This window comes from Rhizophagus irregularis, chromosome 26, assembly GCF_026210795.1.
Source record: "Rhizophagus irregularis chromosome 26, complete sequence".
Lineage (NCBI taxonomy): Eukaryota > Fungi > Glomeromycota > Glomeromycetes > Glomerales > Glomeraceae > Rhizophagus > Rhizophagus irregularis.
This window is the reverse complement of record NC_089454.1, coordinates 457,683-479,579: the sequence shown is the minus strand read 5'-3', so window position 1 is coordinate 479,579 and position 21,897 is coordinate 457,683. Positions and strand designations below refer to the sequence as shown.

The window sequence follows — 21,897 nt, the reverse complement described above, 5'->3', positions numbered from 1 at the left end:
CAATTTAAATACCTTTTTTTATTGGTTAAACTCCTGATAGCAAAAATATTACACCTGAGAATCAGGTGAGTAGCCCTTTCAATATATTTTTTAGAGCCACTGCTAGTAACAGGTAATATTATGATTATAAACGAAGCATGAGTTTCGATCATATTTAAGCTATTTCTTCTAATTGTGAAAGATCCTTTTAGGAAGTATTTTAAAACTTTCCCTAAAAATAATCAAAACAAAGCCTAGAAATAACGAGAAATATAAATTTATAATTTTACGGAAACTGCAGAGGATTTACTAATTAGTAAGTAATTTTTAACCGGTATAGTAATTCAATTAATTCATTTATTGTAATCAATAACACAATAATAATTGTTATTGGAAAACAACTTACCAATATAATTGATCTTTGATTATCTTTTTGTTTATTATCATACCAACTTGGACATAAATGATTAAAAGACTGTTCACATATTCACGCAGTTTTCATAATATCATCATTTCTAAAGTGCTTTGCATCTGCATCGCAAATAAAGTATTATACATACATCATCTAATATGACATTCATATATGATTCGCCTTCTGAACCAGAAAAGCAGGAGAAGTAGGCAGGAAATTTTTAGTAGTTTGTCTATTATTCACAATCTTTAAATAAGTCTTGAAAGATCTGATGAATTACGGTTCAGTTAAATATATATAATTGCCGCTCTGAGATCAGATCGTGGGCTCGAACGTATTAAACGTGTCATGAATAACTTTTGTTTATAATTTACCAGTAAATTATCCTGAATCTTAAATTGATACTTTTATGGCCTGATTGATCTTTTCGCGGACAAATAAAGATGGAAGAGGTTTGATAAAATTCATATCTTATAATTGATAGAATTGAATAAATACAGCGTTAAAAAGATATTGTAGTACACGAATTAAAAAAAAGCAACTTGCTACTTGCTACATACGTTGGTTTTTCTAATCTTTTTGATCAGGGCCCGGAACCATAAATTGATTTTATATATAGCATAATTAAAGCCAAGGCATTATTCAACAAACATTTGACAGGATTAATAGAGGATTTAAAATCACCGTGACATGATATTCACAAGAATTCCGCAGTTAGGTAGTTTCGATAATAAACCAGATCTTAACGTAAATATGGATGATTCAATCATAATAAGTGATAGAGCGATATCATATAATAAATCAAGCACGTAGAATTTCTCTGACAGAAAATCTTTAAGATTGTCGCGAAAAACAATAACAATTATACTTTTTTTTGTACTGGTTATTCAGTTTATCAATTATGATTATACGAAATATGACATCATATTCCTTAAGTTAAAACGCGGTATAATCACATGTATTTATAATATATTTCTATTGTTTACAGCAAAAAATATTCTTCTTATTTTGCTTATGTTATTGTGTTATCCCAAAAATAAGGAAAAAGAAGATATGACCTCATCTAATATGTATAGTTTGGGAAATTTGACATTTGAAAATTTCAACTGCGATCTTTACGCTCCAATAGACATCCATAGTAAGCAAAATGTGTCACTTAAAATCAGGAAAACTGTATGATATTAGTATTAGAAGCCGTAAGATAGATAATTATGGGAATATTATTTAAGGGATGATTACATTGATTATATTAGCAACTTAATCACAACAGTTACTTTCATCCATAGATTAATCAATCATTTGATAATTATTAGATACTTTTCTATTGTCATACAAATGTCAAGTGATATAAACATTTTAGACATTTTAAAATGGCACGAATTGTTTATTGTTTATATAATTACGTAAACAATCAATTTAAATCGGACAAAATAAATATAAATAAATTCGATAATTAATAATTAACTCTCAACTTTATTTTTCTTAATTAACAAAATGACTTTCTTTTTAAGAAAATTAATAATGGAGGATATTGAAAGGAATGCGCAAGAAGAACATTCTAACAAATTTAATAAAGACTTCATATTTTATATTTTATCAATACTTGGACTTTTAATATACGTCGGAACAAACTTATACATTTCATATATCGCCGATTATAAACTTTTCGTTTGGCATCCAATTTTAATGGCTATTATGATATTAATATCAACCCAGGGTAAATGAAAACTTATTTAAAATATAAGATTACCTTCTATGGTGAATTTTCGAATCTTTTTTATTTTATTTCTTCGATTAGGTACAATCGTTCTTCAAAAAGCTGTGAAGAAGCAAGAAAAGGCTCGAAGTCTTTTTTTTCATAAATTGATGCAAATAATTAGTTTGATTTGTCTCATTATTGGCTTTGTAGTAATTTATTACAATAAATCGATCAAAGGCAGTACTCATTGTAAGTCAGTGCAAAATTTTCTTAATTTTAATTATTCAGTATACTAATACTAAATAATACAAATCATTATTACTATTTTCTATATATATATTTTCTATAGATAAAACATATCATGCAAAGATCGGGTTGATTGCATTTATTGTATATATAATTCAGTTAATAACAGGCTTAGCATTAACTTTTTTCCCCTCATTACTTGGTGGAATATCAAAATCAAAAAAATATTATAAACATCATAGACTTACCGGATATATAAATTTATCTTTAATCTGGTTATCGGCCATAACATCAACTCGGGCAAATTGGGTAACAAAGCATTTTAATCAACATTGGATTTGGACGTTTTCAATTGGGCTAATTATTATTGGAGTTATTGGAAGAATCAATTTTAACAAAATTAAAATATGTAATATAAAATGTAATTTTTCGTCTTTCGTTAATTTTACTCAATATATTCCGATATATAGTCAAAAAAATCAAACAAATCAAACAAATAGGTAAGTTAACAAAGATTTTTACGTCTTTTTACGTTATAATTTTTCAATATTGAATAATGAATCTATTTTAGTGACATTTTATTGGAGTAATATCTTTAAAAAGAGGTTATTAAAATAAGCTTTAAGCTGCGGAAAGTCTGTGGCATCATGTGACGCCAATTTAAAGCTTAAAGTTTAAAGTTACGAATAAATAATAAACTGATTATCCTTTTTTATTTTCCCACAATTCTTTCAAATCTTCCCGAGAGATACCGGAAAATACTTTAAGCATCTTACATATCATCTATTAAGAGGATAACGTAAAAGATTGACAAACACAAAATCATATGAAATTCAGATATTCATTCCCTAAATTACAATGATCGAATGATCGATTATTTAAGTACTCTTCTCAATTCAAATTTTATATTATTCTTTCCAAAAAAAAAAAAACAGAACCAAAATATTTTTTTTTTTATTTGGTTCAATGGGTTCAGGTTTCTCTCAATGTTTTCAATGTGTTCATCATTTAAAAAAACCATATCGACCTTCAATTATTACCATTTCTCAGAATGCAACATCATTAGTTCCTGATTTCAATAGTCATGATAATAATATTAATTTATTTACTTCAATATTTATATCACATCTTTTAGAAGAAGCTGAACGCAAATTAAATTCTCTCGATTATGATAAATCAATTAATCTTCTTTTAAGAGCATCTCAACTAGGTTCCGTGTATGCTTCTGTAAAATTAGGTTCAATTTATTCATCAATATTTTCAGATTATAATACTGCTTCAGTTTATTATTTTATAGCGTTAAAATTTACTTTAATGATTCCACATTCATCATGGGACATTGATCTTATTCTTGAAACCGTTTATGCTTTAACAAAATTATATAATAATCTATTAAGTGATCCAAATAATTTAGATATTTTAAATCATGGTATTATATTAATGATTGAAATAGATAAAAATTTACAAGATCCTTATATTATAAGAATTTTTTCTTATAATCAAAATCAAAAAAGAAGGGCTTCTCGTATTCATATAAATTATTGTCTTGCAATAACTGCTAATTCAAGAGGTGATCTTTTAGAAGCATTAAAAAGTTTCGAAGAATGTGAATTAATCGGTCAATGTGGTATAGAGAGTGCTGATAAATTAGTTAAAAAATCTTATTCTTATATGCAAAGATTAGATTCTACAAGACCAAAAGTGAGTCCAATTTGTGTTCAATGTAATTATGAAGCTAGAGATTTAATAGATATTTGGAATTTATTGATTTGTAAAAAGTGTAAAAATGTAGCTTGTTGTGGGAGGGAATGTTTAGATAAACATATAATTATATCTCATCTCGGAAGACCATGTTAGAATGAATGAAAAAAAAAAACATTTAGTTTGAATTCATTTGTACATATTTAATTATACTGTATATTATTAATAATGTAAATTGATATTAAATGCTGAAAGATATGTTATCCAATAATATTTATAATGTGGTTTTTTAGTTGCCCAGGTAATATGATGATTAATATAAGTTTTATGTGTATCTAATTCTTTGTCAACAATTTCTTTAATAGTACGATTATATTCATCTTCACTTATACCCATATATGAAGATAACCAAGGTTGCATTGTAAGATATGACTCTTTTAAATTCGATGCCCATATTTCTCCTATTTTACCTCCCCATCTAAATAAATATTCGTAAATTAATATGAAAATTTTACAAGACATAAAATTATTCAGTAAAAAAAAAAAATAATACTCACCTTCCAACAGCTATCGATTGATATGACTCATTTATGTCTTTGAATCCTGCTAATTTTACAATTTCACCAAATCTACGAGTAATTCTTAGATCTATATCTCGTAACTCTAATGCCGCCTTTACTTTATGGAAATAATGGAGAAATTATTAAAAAGTTATAATATACATTTTTATAAATATATAAATTATATACTTACAACAATTGGATTGAACTTTTTCCAATAAAGGTCCAGCAGATAATGCTTAAAAAAAGAAATAAACAAATAAATAAATGTAACAATTCATAATAGATTTTTATAAATATTTCAAAAGCTTTTTACAAAAATTACTTACCATAGCCATCACCCCCTTGAAATTCTATAATACCATTAGGTTTTAATACTCTATACATCTCTAACAATAAAGGTAGCCAATATTTACTTTTAATATCAGTGAATAAACATCTTGACCAGATGTAATCAAAAGTATTATCAACCCATGGCAATCCAAATATAATATTTCCAAGAAAAAATTTACAATTATAAGGTTTAATTTTTGATGGAAAATCAACTAAATCTATACCATATACATTTACATCTGGAAATTCACGAGCCATCTCTTCACACCATAATCCCGAACCACATCCTACATCCTGTTTTAATTGAAATTTTGTATTATGTATATATGCATAAATAAAAAGAATTTCTAATGAAATTATAGTTACCAATATTTTTGAACCTGGTTTGAGATGTTCTTTTAAAGGTACTTTATAATTTCCATTACAAACATGTTTAAGTGCAAAATGTGTTGAATGTACTCTATAACCTTCTTCAATTTCCTTTGGAAACTTTTACAAAATTTTAAATGTTATTAAAATTATTTTTTTTTCTAGGAAAAATATACATATAGTAAATAACTTACTACGTAATCAGACTTTAAATCATCATTGTTATCATCATCACCATTATTTTTTTCTTTTACAGTAGCCCAATCAAAATTTGGTTCCAATATAAGATTAATATTTTCTTGACTTTCAGATTTTTCATTACAAGTTGATTCTTTTCTAGATATTTTTGCACCCATTTTTTTCACTCGAAAAATTTTTTTTTTTACTATTAAATCCTTTTTCGAACATTTTAAATTAAAAATGAATACGCGTGATTATGTACGGGGAATTAATTTTTGTCATCCAAATAAGCTGATAAGTTATGACAAATTATGCTTAACATTTATTTTGTTTTATTTGTTCCTTATCATATGATAGTTATTATGCAGCTATGGATCACGCCGCTATACGTTACACAATCGGTCATTATAACATAAATTTATTAGGCAAATATGTAAAAGGACGAAACAAAAGATATTTATTATAGAAAAAATTTGATAAATCACACCTATTGGACAAAAATATTTCTAGACCAATCTAATTCTCTTTCATTTTAACTTTTTCCTGTTCCGGGATTTTCTTTTTAAAATCAATTATTTTAGCCAACTTCAATATAATCATACCAAAAATGGCCAAAGTTCTTCCTTGATTGATACTAAACAATGGTATTGTAAATCTTGTATCAATATATTCATCAGAGGAAGTAGTAGTAGTTAAAGCATAAAATAAAGCAATAAAAAAACTAATTTTCATATCATAACTTGGTTTAATAAATGCTGTTGGTGTTGAGAATGTCCAAGTTGGAGAAGAAATTCTAAACGTGGAGTCTAAAATACCTCCACCACAACCACATAAACTTCCGCAAATTAATATAGCTACCCAACTAGAATTCATTGATTTATTATCTATTCCATGAAATGATCCAAATCTAACATTATCTACACCTGAAGAACAAATTGCTATTGCACGTACCATTCCATCAGCTGTTACAAATATTAAATTAAGTAAATTTGATGGTAACATATCAATTAACCAATAAAATTGTGGAAAATAAGACATTAATAAATAAGTCGTCCTATGAAATAAAAAAAATAGAATTATATTTTAAATTTTGATTTCGAGAGTTCTCTTTTTCGTAAAATAATAAAAAAAAACTTTATTTACCAATATAATGTCATGGTTGAATTTGAGGTAAGCCAACCTGGAGGTTTTCCTATAAGGATATTACTTAATGTACTCCCTCCAACACCCATTACTGATACTGCAAATAATCCTTGTAACCATGGTACTTTTGCTTCTTTTAAATTATTTTTATAACGATAAGCTATAAATATTGCGTGTAGTGTGGTTAGAATTTCAAAAGGAAAATATGTTTCATTCCAAACAATTCTTGGTGAACTTAAAATTATTTCCGAAGTTATTTCTGATAAAGATTGTTCTTTCGACATTTTTCACAGAGTTGGAAAGAAACGAAAAAGAAAGTTTAATAAGCACAGTAACGTTTTTATATATAGGCCGATTTAAACTTTAAACACGTGAATTTTGCGTGATATGATATACGCGTTGTAAGCCGATACTTTCAAGTTTACAATCTTATTGGGTAATCATGGACTTCATACACTACTTAATCTAGCTTGGTTTTTTGAGAGGTGGGAAAAAACTTCAAAAAAGGTAGTTTCGGTGTTTCCTTTGTAGATCTTTTGTTTCAAATATTTTTTGGCTTGTTTTAACAAATTTCATCAAAGTCAAAATCAATGAAGGAGACGACCGATGATATTTACACAATAACATCCCTTATTCTAACAGATCTACTCTTTTTCACTTTTAGATAATGCCATCAAGAAATTAGAAGTAGTTCCTACACACAAGAAGTCTCTACATAAGCAATATTTATGAAAAATTTTATCGACCTACTAGAAATTTTCGCAGTAACTTTTCTTTTAACTCTCCCTCTTTCACCATTGCTTACTCTCTTCTGCCAGTTTTCCTGATTTAAATGTTCATAGATTGTAAATTATAGATTGTAAAAATGATTGATACCAAATCAGGTGGAAGCGATTCTTTATTGCTATATTAAGAATATAAATTTTTTCGGAAGCATTTGTTATGAATAAATAATATGATATTAAAAAACAATAGGTTGTCCATTAAAGTTTATTGATTCATATAATGACTGCCAATATTAATACACGTTAATTAAAATGAATGCCTGCACATCGTGCAACATAAATAATTGTTTTATGTTTCCGTTCTTAGCCGGATTTGCACTTTATGCAATTACTTTATTTTGCATATACTCTATAAAAAGGATAAAAAGTTCTGAGGTACTACTCAATAATTAATAGAGTTAACCAAAAATATGTCATCCCAAGAAGCGACTTTTCAAAAATTTGACCGCCAAATTGGTGGACATGATAGATTATTATCGGTAAACGATGGTTTTCTAATAGTCAAACCTTGTAATTCTATTGAAAAAATTTTTTATGAAAATAGTGTATTATATCCCGATTTTGCCGAATGGATACCAAAATATTATGGTAGTTTGCAATTACAAGGTGTACAGTCAGAATCTAATAATCTTGAAACGATCGCTCAAAATGTCAGAGAAGAAATTTCTTCACAACAAGCTAATGTTACTGAAGTTGATGATATCCTTTTTATTGTTGAAATTTATTTTTTTTTTCCAAAAATTATAATTTTCTTAACTTTTTTATTTGATTATACAAGCCATTTGTATAGAGAATCTTATATATAAATTTAAAAAACCGTGTATAATGGATTTGAAATTAGGAACTCAATTATGGGGCGAAGATGCTGATGAAGCTAAACGTCAAAGAATGACTAAAAAATCTCTAGAAAGCACATCAAGTTCTTTGGGTATTAGAATAGTGGCTTTTCAGGTATGGAATGATTGTATAAATATACATATAAAAAAATATATAGATCTTATTTCTAAAAGTATAATAATACAGGTTTACCGAAAATCAAGTGATAGTTTTTTCAACTTTACGAAAGAAGATGGTCGTAAAACTACTACTAAATCAATTGTGTCAGACTTAGCAGAATTTTTCACTTCAGAAATACCAATAGATCATCGTCGAATAGTTATTGAACGTTTTATTAATGATCTTGAATCTTCTTTAAGAGTTTTAGAAAAACAAGAAATAAGATTAATCGGTGCTTCTTTATTTTTTGTTTACGAAGGAGATCCTGATACATTTGCTGAAGCTTTAAATAAAGAACAAGAACAAAATCATGAAACTAAAATATATAATAATGGTTATGCCGAAGAAGAAATTGAAGAAGATATTGAAGAGGAGGAGGGGGAGGAGGAAGAGAAAGAAGAAGAAATTGAAGAGGAAGAAGACGACACTGATTCGGATTATGAAGACACATACAAAATAACAGATTTAAAGGTGATAGATTTTGCTCATTCATTTTTTAGAGAAGGTATTGGAAAAGATGAAGGAGTTTTATTAGGATTAAATAATACAATTAAATATTTTAAACAAATATTAAACGAAGAGAAATATCATTAAGATGCTTTTTAATAATTGTAACTATTAGTTTACTTGTTCCTTGTTGTTTAATGCTAATAATTTTAACATATCATATTCACCAGAATTTTGGCATAACTTGTGAAATAAGGATTCAGAATTTATAATGAGATTTTTTGGGCTAGAAAAAAATATTTAAAATATTTAGTAGATTAGTTAGTATCGAAGTATTTAATATAATTAAAATAGAATTATTAAATGAATACCTATCAAATTCTACAATTTTTCCTTGATCTGTGAATAATAACAAAATTATATTAACTTCGTTATAAATTAAAATAAATAAATAAATAAATAAAAATTTTCACATCATATTACTCATAACTAAGATCCTATCATAATCAATTACAGTACGTAATCTGTGAGCAATACACAATACTGTACAATCCTCAAATTCAGCTCTAATCATCTTTTGAATATTTTCATCCATAGCGAAATCAATACTAAAAATAATATATCAGTTATAAATAAGTAAAGATCTTTCAGATTTGCTAAAAAATATAAACGCAACTTGTAACTTTACCTGGCCGTAGCTTCGTCCATTATAATAATTTTAGATCTTCTCAGTAAAGCTCTAGCGAGACATAATAATTGTCTTTGGCCTTGACTAAAATTCTTTCCACCTTCACTAACAGGTGTTTCTAAATTAGAAAATATTTTGATATTATCTTCTAAAGATGGATCATTTTGGACTATTTCATCGGAAGGTAGTAAGTGAACACGACGTAAAGATTCTAAAATTTCATGATCTTGATAGGTTGAAAATACGTCAAGATTGCTTCTTAATGTTCCTATAAAATATAAACTTCATTCAATATTTAAGAAAAAGGTTTTAAAGTTTTCAAATATAGAATTTTACCAGTAAATAATATTGGATCCTGAGGAATGATAGTAATTCTTGATCTGATATCATAAACTCCAATAGTTGAGATATCAATTCCGTCAATATAAATTTTTCCTTCAGACTCTTCCATAAATCTAAATAATGCCAAAGCTAAAGTTGATTTTCCGGATCCAGTTCTAAAAATCAAAATAAAGTAAGTAAATAATATAAAAATATATATCCAACACTAATTATTCGGTTTTTTACCTTCCAACTATTCCAACTTTTTCATGTCCCTTAACGCTAAATGAAACATTTTGCAACACAAGTTCTAGATCATGTGCATATCTCACGCTCAAATTTTCGACGCTTATTGCACCCTCATATGGCCAACTAGCAGGTGGTCTCGGTTCAATAATTCCAGGAGGTTCTTGAGAAATTTCTGAAAACTCGTTGACTCTCTCTACTGCATTTAAACTCGTTTCGAGTGAAGCATATTTTCTAACATACCACATAATCTGATGAGTAAACTGCATAGCGAATGATAGTGATAAACCGGCTAGACCGGCATCAATATAATCTAAGTTCCACAAAATAAGAACTCCAACAATAAATGTGACGAAGACACCTGCAAAATCATATCTGACAGATAACCAGCGTCTTATTAACATATAATAAAATGCTGGCCTATTATTATCGTCAATTCTATTTAATGCGATAAAATAAAAATAATTAAAATTTAAATAACTGAAAAAAATATGAATTATAAGAAAAAATCAAGAAAATAAACCTTGTTATCATTTCTTGCATAAATCGTCGAGTTGCGCCATAAGCTCGTATTGTTATGATTCCTCTATAAAATATAAAATTGAAAAAAAAAAGATCGTAATTAATATTAATATACATATACTGTATGCAAGTGTCGTAACTTACATTAAAGTTTCAGTGAAATGGCTATATACCGGAGATCTCGTCACTGAAACTAATCTTTTTAATTCACGCGATGCATCAGCAAACCATTTCCCAACCCATAAATAATAGATTCCTATATTGATAATATTATCAGGCTTCTGATTTATCGTAAAGTATAGAAAACAACTTAACCGACTTACCCATAAGAATGGCCATGATGAAAAATTCTAAAAAAAATTTTTTTAAAAGTAATTAATTATAAAATATTAAAAATATAATTTGTTGAAAATTAATTTACCTTTTGTGATGAAGGTTATTACTAATGTTGTTCCAATGACCATGAATATCTTTAAGGGAAATTATTAAAATTAAAAATAAAGCTAAAATTTTAAATAATTTATTTCTTTCTTACGTTATTTAAGAACCAACCAAGATTTCCTAAATTGAAAATTTTTATAAATAATAATTTAAAAAGAAAACCTTGAAATAAAAAAAATTTTTTTTTTTTTACCTGATATATTAATATCGATTGTTTCAAAATCTTTACCGAACCGGTTAAGAATTCTTCCCACGGGAGTTGTATCAAAAAATCTCAAAGGAGCTCTAATAACTCTATGAAGTAGTGATTGATAAAGTATTTTTGATGCCCTCAAAGAACCATAATAAAGCCAAATAAAACGTGCAACTCCAAGAAAAATAGATGACGAAGTAATTAAAACATAAATGTTAAAATAATAACTAACATCATGTCCATTAATGAATTTTAATAAATTATCATAAATTAATTTCCGACTCTTAATATAAAATATCAAAGTTGAAAATGTATCTTTATAATTATAACGAGGTTCTTCTGTACTAGCATTTGCCCACTCTTTAAGCCACCAACTTCCTAACACTTGGGCACTCCTTGCGCTAATGAAAAGCGTAAGTGCAAATAACCAGAACAAAATATTTCCATTTGCTCTTAAATATGTCATATAAACTTTGAATCTGACCATGCCGGTTGGACGCGCTATTGAACAAATATTTAATTAATTACCAAAATGTAACTTTATTATTTAAAACATTTAAGAAAATCTTACATTCTTCTTGAACAAGTTTTCTAGGCTTCGAATTCTTTTTGATTAATAGTATATCATTGTTAGATTCATCAAAAATAGTACCAGTTGAAGCAGTAAATTCAGGTTGATGAGATGCTGCTTTGCTATTATTTTCCTGGTTAATAGTATCATCAAGTAACTCTGGAAAATTATTTATATCCAAATGACTAACTTCATCATCAAGAATTAAATTCAATTTTCCCGAATCACGTAATTCCGAGATAGTGCTATTGACACTAATTTTACCACTTCTGACGACTACTAAATAAGTGGCGCCAGTCAAACATAATCGTACATGATGGGTAACAAGAATTCGAGTTCTCCCTTTCATTAATGGACCCAATATACAGTTGTTCATAATATATCTAGCAGTATGAGCATCAACAGCGCTAAGAATATCATCCATAAAAACATGCTTTGCTCTAGAATATATTGCCCTATATTATCATGAGAAATATTTTTTTTTTAAAAAAAAAAATTCAAAAATTCATATATTTATAAATAATAAAATGTTTATTACCTAGCTAGTGCAACCCTTTGTTTCTGACCTCCAGAAAGTGTTATTCCCTTCTCACCTATTTCAGTTAAATCACCATCTTGAAAAATCTCTAAATCTTTATCCAATGTGGTCATTGTTATAACTTGAGAGTAACGTTGCTCATCAAGGGGAAGTCCAAATAAGATATTCTCCCTAATAGTAGCGTTTAAAAGCCACGCCTGCTGAGAAACTAAGGCGACACCATTGTGTAATATCCAATTTTTTGAAGTAAGATCTTTATTGATAGGGTTGGTTGGTGAACGAGGACAATGAATAATTCCTTTAACTAGATATGTTTCTTTTAAATCACCGGAAAATCAATAAAAAGATTACATAAACGACCAAATTTATATAAAGTCAATTACAGAATTTAATAAATATAATACCTTTCAGAAGAGACATTAAAAGCATTGACTTTCCAGATCCCGTTGGGCCACCTTGCATATGTATTAATAAATTAATACGTAAGTGCTACATTACATTATATCGAATCTAAATGTAAAATATACTCACATATAATACTTAATTCACCCACGGGAAATTCGATATTTAAATCCTTCATAATGAATTCATTCTCATCAATTTTTTTATTCCAAGTAATTGTTGCATCCTCAAAAGCAATCTTGGAATTTATATAATCATTATAATCTACGTCTAAAGAAAGATTAATTTCTTCTTCATCTAAAAATTCTTCTATTCTACCAAGACTAACAAATGCTTGAACACAAGTCCTAACAAACCCAAATATATTATTATTTGAAAAAGAGAACAATCGGAGAAATACAATTTAATATGTTGCTTACATGATCATCTCGGGCAAAGCATTAAATGCGAATTGTAATTCATTAAAGATTGATATTGACGTAAATGCAATCGAAACCGTAAGATAATTTCCTTGAATTTCGGTAAACACGAAAAAACTGAAGATTGTAACCAAGATGGGTGATGACATCCATAAAAGATCAAAGATTGCCCGACATATAAAATTATTACGAAGTTGTATTAATTCTTTTGCTCGTGCCTCTAATAAATTAAAAAGACATTTTATTAACAAATCATATAACTTGTAAATGTAATTAAATTTTTATTAAAAACAATTTTTCACCTAATACACGATCCTCATATTTCTTATCCCATGCAAAGAATTTAATCATTCTAATCCCCTGAAGAGTCTTCAATAAAAAAAATTAATTTCAAATGAGTTTTTTTTTTCAAAAGGAATTTTTTTTTTAAAAAAAAAAATGCATACTTCATGCATAAGATTAATTCTATGATCTCTTGTTTTCATAAGTTTGTCTTGAGTTTTTGTATAAATTTTAGCTGTTTGATGATTGATAGGAAAAGTCACGCATAACACAAGCAAGCCGATAAAACATGCCAATCCCAACAATTGATATAATAAATAAAAGCCAACAATCAATTCCATCGGACATTCAATTATATCATTCCATACATTCATAGCTACACATATACGATTTGTATCTACGGTCATTAAATTTGTAATCTTTCCAATAGTTGCTTTATCTTTTTCCAAATTATCTTTCGTATTATCTTCTCTAGCTTGATCATCCTCTTTCTCATTTGTTGAAGTATGAGAATCAAATCTCTTGAGGCTTTTATAATAAATTTCACTATTAAGCATACCTCTAATATTACAAGGTAAAACCACTAATAGAAAGAAAATAACACGTTATAATAGGTTGAACATTATTATATTAAACATAAAAGATAATAATTTTAATCTAACCTGCGCTCCAATATCGATTTTGTCCATAAACTAACGTAAGTAAAAATTTACTAAATATCATTCCAAATAAATAAATAAAACCCCATCCCAAAGAATCATCCGGGGATTTCTTTTGAATAAATTCCAAGAGATAATAAAATAATATCATTGGTAAATAATATAAAAATGGTATTATAAGAGCCAATATAATTTGAATAATAATTTCATATTGATTAGCTTTCCATATTCGAAAAAGTAATTTTCGACCACGCCATCTTTCAAATTTTTTATATAATGCTGTAGCCCTTAAGGAATAACCAAGTTGATCAAGATCAGAATCATTTAACTGTTCAAACTTGTGGGCTTTTTTCAACAATGGAGTGATGGTCGAATAAGTGAGAAAAGCCCAAAAAGAACAATAACTATTTGCAAATATGAGTCTTCCTTTATAATAAAGTTTAGGACCTTTTGGCGTAGTAAATACGATAAATGCTAATAGCGTTGAAACTATTAAATCGCCAATAGTTATCACAGACTCGATTGATAATGTGAAGTAATACGTGTCTTTGAATATATTTCGAAATCGAAATAGGGAACAAATTGAAGAAACCGTATAAATTATTGACAAATGACAATTAATTATCCAAGCAAAAGTTCTTGATCTGGTATAAATTGTGATTGTTGATAATACAAACGCATAAAACTTTTTTTTTTATTTTTTATAAATAGTAGTAAAATCAATACAAAAAAAAAACAGAATCATCTGAAATTAATTATTACCCAAAAAATTGCAAGTAATCCTGCAGATAAAACCGGATTTATTTCCTGTTTTTGACTAAATCTCCAACCAAACAGAAAAGCAAAGGAACAAGTTTGAATCAATGTGAATCCGGTATTAATAACTTCTCTTTTTAACGTAGAAAAACGTGACGAGAAATCCGGAATATCACTGTCTGATTCACCTGATCCAAGATCATCATCTTTACGATCCTGAATACGAAGAATTAAAGTATTAAATAAAATGACAACAACTTGCGGTAAGGTGTCAATCAAAGACATCACAACCAAAATTCAATGCAATATGCAATATGCAAGATGAATATTTTTTTTTATGGGGATATTTGCTTTTGTTACAATTTCGAATTTATTGTAGTACATTCGACATACAGAAGACAATTGGGTTAATTTAAATCCAGATCGCGAAATAAAAATAGCCTGTATATTTGTATATTTGCTAATTAATTATTATAGCTATACAGAATTACTTTAAAAGGTTTAATTACTAGTTCGCCAACCGGAATACCCGTTTTGTATTAGCAACCAATTGATCACTTTCAAAAAGGTTACGTAAACATTTTCTTTTTTAAAAACACTGTCAGTAATGACCATGAAAACTATACAAAAGTTTGAGATAGTACAAGTATAAACTGAACAACCACGTCGTCCTAAGACCACTTTATGTCGGACAAAAAATAAAAGTGCCAATAGACCCTACCAGAATCTAAAGGCGGTGTATAAGAAGAAAAAAAAGAATTCCTGAAAAAAAAAGGGTTACGTAACATTTGGATGCACATGTGAACTTTTATATGTAAGGTTATACCACGTGATAGATTGAAGTTGATAATCAATAGCTATAAATATAATGATTTAAACCGATCGGTTTCAAAAACATCATTCGATTATCCGTTCAAAGAATATAAGATTTAAGTGTTGGATAAAAATAAAATATTTTGATTAAAAAGTATAAATTTATTTAATAAATAAATACAACATGAATATCTTACAAATTTTTAAGGAATCCTAAATTAGAAACGGATAATGAATAAGTAAGTAATTGTTAGTTATGGAGTTTGCATCACATACTTGTTTGGGGGAAAATTTCAATAGACCTAATTGTAGTAGGTAAGGTCACAGAGATTCTGATCTTTTTTTTTTAATCTTACAATTTTATTAATTAAAATAATTTCATTCTTTATTAGCATACATACAATAAACTTGTACATCAAAATAATATTAAAACAAAGATTTAATAATGATGATATTTTAGGGCATAATTCCTTATTTTAATCTGAAATTATTTATAAATTTATGACAAATATCAAGTGCTTTTGATTGTGAAGGTAAGAAATTAAAAAGGGAAATACACTCTATTAAATAGAGTAATTTATATACTGGTAAATGACAATTAAATTTTTTATTTTTATTTATTTATTTATTTTTAATTAGCTTGTTGGGTTTATCTCATAGAATTGTTATTTCTTAAAGAAATAGGAAATGACAATTGAATGATGATAAAAAAATTTTGAAAATTAACAATAATTGTTATTGATAATACGATTACGCGCATATGATATCATAAATGCACATTTTTATAAAAGTATCATAAGGGCGTCAAAAAATGTTACTTGCGTACAAATCAACTTTCAATCGAAGATACGATTCTTACTTTTTAGCATCTTGAAACTTGTCACACGAAGTGCTACTTAATAAAATTCAATAGAATATTCTAAATAATATTAGTAATAGTGTGGGAAAGAATACGGTGTCATGATATACATATATATAATATATGTATAAAAATAGATGGTTTCACAATGTCGATGAAACAGCTTCTTGCATCATTCATTAAATTTATCTGTAATCACTTGAATTCAGTATATTTTATCTATTTTTGATATAAAAAAAAACATTCACTATAATTCTTGGCGTTTAAATGTTTAAGTTCAATATTAAATTTTTGTCTATTCTAAAAGGCGTTTTTTAACCAGAAATAGAAATAACATTTTAAGGGAATCTAGATAACTTGGCTCTCTTTTTTACTTATAAAAAGGCAAGAATTTCCAGTCTACTCTGAAAAATTATCTTACGCAGTTTATCATTAATTACCATGAAACGAATTTTAAATTTTTTAGTCATTTTATTGACTACGCTCTCAATTGTTAATGCTGTTAACATCCCACTTCGTAAAAGAGCTATTGCCTTTGCTGCATGTCCTTCAGGATCTCCACAATTTACTGCAGCATCAATTGACCCTGACCCTCCTGTAGCTGGGAAAACCGCGACTGCTAAAATTTCCTTCACTGTACCAGCCAACTTTGAAAGTGGTAAATTTGCTGTCGATGCTACTCCTGATGGTGGTAAATCTATAGATGGTTTCCCCAAGGCGCAAGAAGTTTGTACTATCGAAGGAATTAAATGTCCAATAGCAGCTGGAAGTACAGTTGAAATCGAAACTCTTGTGACAATACCAGATGATGTTCCTGACACATACACTCTTGAATATTCAATTGTGGATGGTACTGGCAAAGAGATAGCCTGTTCCTCTGGTCCTGTCACTGGGGCGGCTAAAGCACCAGGTGGAAAAGGTCCAGGTCCAGATGATGGAGGTCCAGGTGGAAAAGGTCCAGGTCCAAATGATGGAGGTCCAGGTGGTCCAGGTCCAGATGATGGAGGTCCAGGTGGAAAAGGTCCAGGTCCAGATGATGGAGGCCCAGGTGGAAAAGGTCCAGGTCCAGATGATGGAGGCCCAGGTGGAAAAGGTCCAGGTCCAGATGATGGAGGAGCACCAGCTAAAGGTCCTAAAGGTCCTAAAGGTCCAGATGGAGGTCCAGATGGAGGTCCAGACGGAGGTCCAGCAGGTAAAGGTAAAGGTAAAGGAGGTCCAGGAGGTCCAGGAGGTCCAGGAGGTCCAGGTGGTCCAGGTGGTCCAGATGGTGGAGACGGAGGTACACCACCCTAAAGATCAAACTTTCGTATACAAACCTTTATCTGACCAATTGTTTGATATATGTATATTTTTTCTAATTTTTTTTTTGTATAATAGTTTTATAATACTTACATAAATAAGGAATATTTTGAATTCCAAATCATATGAAAATAATATAGTTAAAAAAATCCAAGTACGTGAATTTAACTGCCAAAGTTTGTAAGTTCATTAAAATTTATAGTTATAAAATTAGTATTAAAAGAGAATATTTTAACAAAATGTAGTCTAATGATTTACGGTTAATTTTTAAAGTATTATTTTTATTTTATTTTTTTAATAAATAATAAATCATTATTATTTTATATTTATTATTACCAATTCATTTTCAACAATTGGCTACAGAATCTTTACAGCATGTTATATTATAATAGGACACGAAAAATTCAAAGGGATTTGCTCGGATTTGTCACTAAACACTTAAATACGCGCTTGATGTCATCCTATTTTATTATTTAACCAGTTTAACCAGAATTTTATAGACTTTCTAATAAACGACGACATACACAGTGAAATTCGATATACCGGAACCTTGATACATAAGTAAAGTCTTGATATATCGGAATTGTGGTCTGGAACGGATTATTATAATCTATAATTAATTTACCCTTGATATAACGGATTTCTCGATATAACGGATTTTTGACAAATTTTACTAATGGAATGGATGGTTCCATTATATCGAATTTCACTGTGTAATTGACGATCTAAATTTTCTATTAACGATATAAATACGTAAAAAAATATATATTAAACCATTTAAATCTTTCTTCCCCAATGTCTAAGAATAATAATTTTAAAATTAGTATATACGGTACATATTTAAAAAAAAAATATAATATATATTTATAAAATATTTTATATCGCTAACCTGTAGCATTTAATACAAGTTTTATATTTATTAACTTCCATTGGAATTGTATCTAAATATTTATTCTTAAATTCTTTAATAGACAATTCCATATAAGAAGATAAATAAGGTATCATATGATCGAACGCTTCTAATTGATTTTTTAACGTCAATTCACCAAATCTACCTCCCGGACTTCCTAATAGAATATCCTTTGTTTCAATATTGATATCTATAAGTTGATTGGAATCTTTTAATAATTGTTCAATTTTAAGATTCATTGATGGATTTATATCTTTTTCTCCGAGTAGTTTTAAAACTAAAAAGAAAAAAAAAAATGGTTAGGAAATTACATACATGTATAATACGCATATATACATGCATATTATTATTGTAAATTATCTTACATGATTCTTGTAGTATTTTAGATGATGGCCCAATTGAAATCCAATTATTATCTTTTTCCTGATAAAAGAAAAAAATATCAATAAAAAAAACTAATTAATAAATTACAAAAGAATTTTTTACCATAAGTTCAAGGTATCCTCCCGGTTTTAAAATTCTAATTAATTCATTTATTACTTTTTCCCATTGTTTGTTAGTATAAGACGATGTCAAAAATCTTTGAAAAACAAAATCAAAAGTATTTTTTTCAAATGGGAGACCATCAAGAACATTTGCAAGAAAGAAAGTAACATTTGAAAATTTAGTTTCGGTAGGAAATACTGGGGAAATATCTATTCCAATAAATGTTACTTTTGGATACATTTCAGCCATTTCTAATGACCATTTTCCTGTCCCACAACTTTTAGAATAAAATAATTGATCAATATAAGATCTTTCTTAAAAGTGAAACTCAACGAAATCTTTTTAAATACCCAATGTCTATTACACGCATATTTTCATTTGTTAATTTTTCATGAATCGGGGAAGAAAAGTTATTTTGCCATAAATATTTAACAAGTAAATAACTCATTTCTAATCTTGAAATCTCCTTTTAAAAAGAATGATAATATTATTTGATATCACGGGAACCAAGTTCAAAATGTAAATTTTTTAAATTATTTTAGACTTACCTGTTCGTCGTTTGGCATGAAATATTCTACACCCGTTACATTGTGAAACCTTCTTCCATTTACATATCTATATGTATCAAGAATTGCTGTACTCTCATTTTCTTCCGTAACTTCTAGTGGATGTAAATGTTTATTATGAGATTTTGAATCCATCTCCTGTTTATTTCTTGTAGATTTTACAATTTTGGATTTACTTATTTTACTTATTTTATATAAAAGAAAACTTTTTTTGGATTTGTAATCTTTAACAAACAATAATGCAACTTACTATTAATGTAGAATCACTTGTTTTACAAAATTATTTATTATTTAATAAAAGTATGCAAATGAATGATTGGGCATTTTGAAGGAATAAACAACAATTTTGCGCGACTTTTCAACACACTAAAAAAATTCATGATTCCAATAAAAAATCCTGCAAGTTACTACATTTAATAAAATAAGTTGATAAGGTTTACACGAAATGGTGATACATTAATAATAAAATAAAAATATAAGTAAAAAATAAAAAAAAATTATAATCATAATAATAATAATAATTACTTTTTCACATAAATTTAAAGTTTTTGAGCGTAAATACAACAAAAAGGAAATTGAGTTTTAAGTTCATTACATTCTTGAAAAAATTTCGTTAATAATTGATCATATTCTTCTATACTAATATTAAGATGATTGGAAATGCAAGATTCCATATTCTTTAAATAAGTATTAAAATTTTCTTGACATATTTCACCTAGTTTATTATTTTTATCCCAAGAACCTATAGGTACATATCGAACTTCTTCTTGAACATTGGTTAGTTTTGAATTTGATAAGAGCCATTCTTTGTATTTGAGAATGATTTTTGGATCAATATCACCTATAGACATTTCTTTATTATGTGTATCAACAATTTTTTTATAATACGGTCCATAATTTTTCGCATCTGGACCTGGTTCATTAAATTCAATCCAACCGCCTGGTTTTATGACTCTTAAAATATCTGGTAAAATCTGTAAAGCAATTAATTATGTTAATTATATATATAATATTTTTTACTTCTTTATGAAGAAACTTAATAAAGAAATTAGGATGGGATTTTAAAGAAAATTTTTATATACCAATTCTAACCATTGTGTTTCAGAGAAAGATAAACCTAAAGCTCTTATGTAAACAAAATCGAATTCATTATTTTCGAAAGGGAGCCCATCCAATATATTTGCTTGAATGAATTGAGTATTTGCTGGAAATAATATAAAAAAAAAAATTATTCATAATTTCATGATGAAAATTTTTTAATTTCAAATTTTTTCAAAACAATAACCTGGCTTTATTTGATTTGGAAATGTTGGACTAATATCGATTCCAACGAATACTGATTTTTTATTATTATAATAAGTTGATCCCATATCCAATACCCAAGTTCCGGGACCGCATCTTTTCGAAAATGTGTTAGTATTTTTCAAGGAAAGAAAAGAATGATAATAATTTAAAATATTTCTTTTACCCAAGATCCAACACTTTGCATGGCGCAGAATTTAATAATTCATGTATTGGAGAAAGAAAATTACCATCGAAAAGATGTTTTATCAAATAATGATATTGTTGTAATCTTTCAGTTTCAACTTCTTCAGATATGAAATAAGTTGTTGTTGATATTCTTGAAATCGTCTCTTCATTAGATTCTAATGAATTTTGTCTTTCGGGTTTGTTCGAATTTTTTCGAGATTTATTATTGGGCTTTTTTTTAGATGGATAGTTTCCCATTATATATAAATATAAATACTTGAGGTAAACGAAGAACTTTTTATTTATTTAAAAATAAAATATTAAGTATATATAAACAAATTTAAAAAAAATCCTGATTTCCTAATATGTTTACCTATTAAAATTTACAAAAAATGAATTTTTCTATTTGTGTTTCACCAATATATCTATTTTTGTGTATTTTTTCAACCTGGAATTCCGTGTTTTGTCCGTCAAATTAAATTAATATCTAACTCCTTAAATAATATATCTAAAATTTAAAATTTTTAAACATGACCCTGAATTCTTTTTTTTCGTCTTTAAATAGGCAATTCCAAAAAAAATAGTTGTCAATGTTATAAACCCTTT

The 21,897-nt window shown here is 27.5% G+C and overlaps 10 protein-coding genes across 11 annotated transcripts; 4 read left to right on the top strand and 6 right to left on the bottom strand.

Moving 5' to 3' along the window:
- Nucleotides 1-285: 285 nt before the first annotated feature.
- OCT59_017267 (uncharacterized protein) lies at nt 286-1,161 on the bottom strand (the record flags this gene model as incomplete). Its single annotated transcript, XM_066137378.1, has 5 exons — nt 286-288; nt 386-431; nt 766-861; nt 952-966; nt 1,076-1,161. 5 exons carry the CDS (start codon nt 1,159-1,161, stop codon nt 286-288), a joined length of 246 nt encoding a protein of 81 aa, XP_066003970.1.
- Nucleotides 1,162-1,860: 699 nt separating this feature from the next.
- Nucleotides 1,861-3,257, top strand: OCT59_017266 (uncharacterized protein). Of its 2 annotated transcripts, XM_025318877.2 has the most exons (4): nt 1,861-2,108; nt 2,190-2,339; nt 2,440-2,836; nt 2,908-3,257. In XM_025318877.2, exons 1-4 carry the CDS (start codon nt 1,886-1,888, stop codon nt 2,924-2,926), a joined length of 789 nt encoding a protein of 262 aa, XP_025175097.1. In that variant the 5' UTR covers nt 1,861-1,885; the 3' UTR covers nt 2,927-3,257. The 2 variants fall into 2 exon arrangements, with proteins under 2 accessions (XP_025175097.1, XP_066003969.1); XM_066137377.1 differs by having other exon boundaries at nt 1,861-2,339.
- Nucleotides 3,258-3,302: 45 nt separating this feature from the next.
- Nucleotides 3,303-4,303, top strand: OCT59_017265 (uncharacterized protein; the record flags this gene model as incomplete). The annotated part of the gene is made up of 1 exon (XM_025318878.2): nt 3,303-4,303. The coding sequence occupies one exon, from the start codon at nt 3,303-3,305 to the stop codon at nt 4,191-4,193; it is 891 nt and encodes a 296-aa protein (XP_025175098.2). The 3' UTR covers nt 4,194-4,303.
- Nucleotides 4,260-5,655, bottom strand: OCT59_017264 (uncharacterized protein; the record flags this gene model as incomplete). Its single annotated transcript, XM_066137376.1, has 7 exons — nt 4,260-4,515; nt 4,595-4,715; nt 4,791-4,835; nt 4,927-4,986; nt 5,155-5,224; nt 5,297-5,419; nt 5,494-5,655. The coding sequence occupies 7 exons, from the start codon at nt 5,653-5,655 to the stop codon at nt 4,260-4,262; spliced, it is 837 nt and encodes a 278-aa protein (XP_066003968.1).
- A 217-nt stretch (nt 5,656-5,872) lies between these two features.
- OCT59_017263 (uncharacterized protein) lies at nt 5,873-6,936 on the bottom strand. Its single transcript, XM_025318880.2, has 2 exons — nt 6,623-6,936; nt 5,873-6,533 (listed from the first exon to the last, which is right to left on the bottom strand). Exons 1-2 carry the CDS (start codon nt 6,904-6,906, stop codon nt 5,996-5,998), a joined length of 822 nt encoding a protein of 273 aa, XP_025175100.1. The 5' UTR covers nt 6,907-6,936; the 3' UTR covers nt 5,873-5,995.
- A 793-nt stretch (nt 6,937-7,729) lies between these two features.
- OCT59_017262 (uncharacterized protein) lies at nt 7,730-9,275 on the top strand. Its single transcript, XM_025331162.2, has 3 exons — nt 7,730-8,106; nt 8,183-8,358; nt 8,431-9,275. Exons 1-3 carry the CDS (start codon nt 7,818-7,820, stop codon nt 8,995-8,997), a joined length of 1,032 nt encoding a protein of 343 aa, XP_025175101.1. The 5' UTR covers nt 7,730-7,817; the 3' UTR covers nt 8,998-9,275.
- OCT59_017261 (uncharacterized protein) lies at nt 9,022-15,173 on the bottom strand (the record flags this gene model as incomplete). The annotated part of the gene is made up of 21 exons (XM_066137375.1): nt 9,022-9,136; nt 9,222-9,249; nt 9,334-9,458; nt 9,539-9,806; nt 9,875-10,035; nt 10,106-10,543; nt 10,629-10,691; nt 10,772-10,883; nt 10,951-10,977; nt 11,049-11,097; nt 11,163-11,188; nt 11,262-11,762; nt 11,833-12,287; nt 12,371-12,686; nt 12,775-12,825; nt 12,902-13,119; nt 13,192-13,411; nt 13,494-13,560; nt 13,638-14,056; nt 14,136-14,817; nt 14,895-15,173. 21 exons carry the CDS (start codon nt 15,171-15,173, stop codon nt 9,022-9,024), a joined length of 4,620 nt encoding a protein of 1,539 aa, XP_066003967.1.
- Nucleotides 15,174-16,974: 1,801 nt separating this feature from the next.
- On the top strand, nt 16,975-18,183 carry OCT59_017260 (uncharacterized protein). The gene has a single exon (XM_025318881.2). It carries the CDS (start codon nt 17,002-17,004, stop codon nt 17,851-17,853), a length of 852 nt encoding a protein of 283 aa, XP_025175103.1. The 5' UTR covers nt 16,975-17,001; the 3' UTR covers nt 17,854-18,183.
- Nucleotides 18,184-18,636: 453 nt separating this feature from the next.
- OCT59_017259 (uncharacterized protein) lies at nt 18,637-19,956 on the bottom strand (the record flags this gene model as incomplete). Its single annotated transcript, XM_025326648.1, has 6 exons — nt 18,637-18,658; nt 18,749-19,046; nt 19,135-19,192; nt 19,256-19,532; nt 19,606-19,721; nt 19,804-19,956. The coding sequence occupies 6 exons, from the start codon at nt 19,954-19,956 to the stop codon at nt 18,637-18,639; spliced, it is 924 nt and encodes a 307-aa protein (XP_025175104.1).
- Nucleotides 19,957-20,360: 404 nt separating this feature from the next.
- Nucleotides 20,361-21,549, bottom strand: OCT59_017258 (uncharacterized protein; the record flags this gene model as incomplete). Its single annotated transcript, XM_025330505.2, has 4 exons — nt 20,361-20,795; nt 20,904-21,025; nt 21,107-21,219; nt 21,290-21,549. 4 exons carry the CDS (start codon nt 21,547-21,549, stop codon nt 20,361-20,363), a joined length of 930 nt encoding a protein of 309 aa, XP_025175105.1.
- Between the last annotated feature and the right edge of the window lie 348 nt (nt 21,550-21,897).

What these genes read in the sequence shown, in the direction of transcription:
- OCT59_017266 (XM_025318877.2), top strand. Translation starts at nt 1,886, where the DNA reads ATGACTTTCTTTTTAAGAAAATTAATAATGGAGGATATTGAAAGGAAT. An exon ending in GATATTAATATCAACCCAGG is followed by an intron (nt 2,109 to 2,189) that starts GTAAATGAAAAC and finishes TTCTTCGATTAG; the next exon opens with GTACAATCGTTCTTCAAAAA. An exon ending in GATCAAAGGCAGTACTCATT is followed by an intron (nt 2,340 to 2,439) that starts GTAAGTCAGTGC and finishes TATTTTCTATAG; the next exon opens with ATAAAACATATCATGCAAAG.
- OCT59_017262 (XM_025331162.2), top strand. Translation starts at nt 7,818, where the DNA reads ATGTCATCCCAAGAAGCGACTTTTCAAAAATTTGACCGCCAAATTGGT. An exon ending in TAATGTTACTGAAGTTGATG is followed by an intron (nt 8,107 to 8,182) that starts ATATCCTTTTTA and finishes ATTTGATTATAC; the next exon opens with AAGCCATTTGTATAGAGAAT. An exon ending in TTAGAATAGTGGCTTTTCAG is followed by an intron (nt 8,359 to 8,430) that starts GTATGGAATGAT and finishes ATAATAATACAG; the next exon opens with GTTTACCGAAAATCAAGTGA.
- OCT59_017263 (XM_025318880.2), bottom strand. Translation starts at nt 6,906, where the DNA reads ATGTCGAAAGAACAATCTTTATCAGAAATAACTTCGGAAATAATTTTA. An exon ending in TCAACCATGACATTATATTG is followed by an intron (nt 6,534 to 6,622) that starts GTAAATAAAGTT and finishes TTTATTTCATAG; the next exon opens with GACGACTTATTTATTAATGT.
- OCT59_017260 (XM_025318881.2), top strand. Translation starts at nt 17,002, where the DNA reads ATGAAACGAATTTTAAATTTTTTAGTCATTTTATTGACTACGCTCTCA.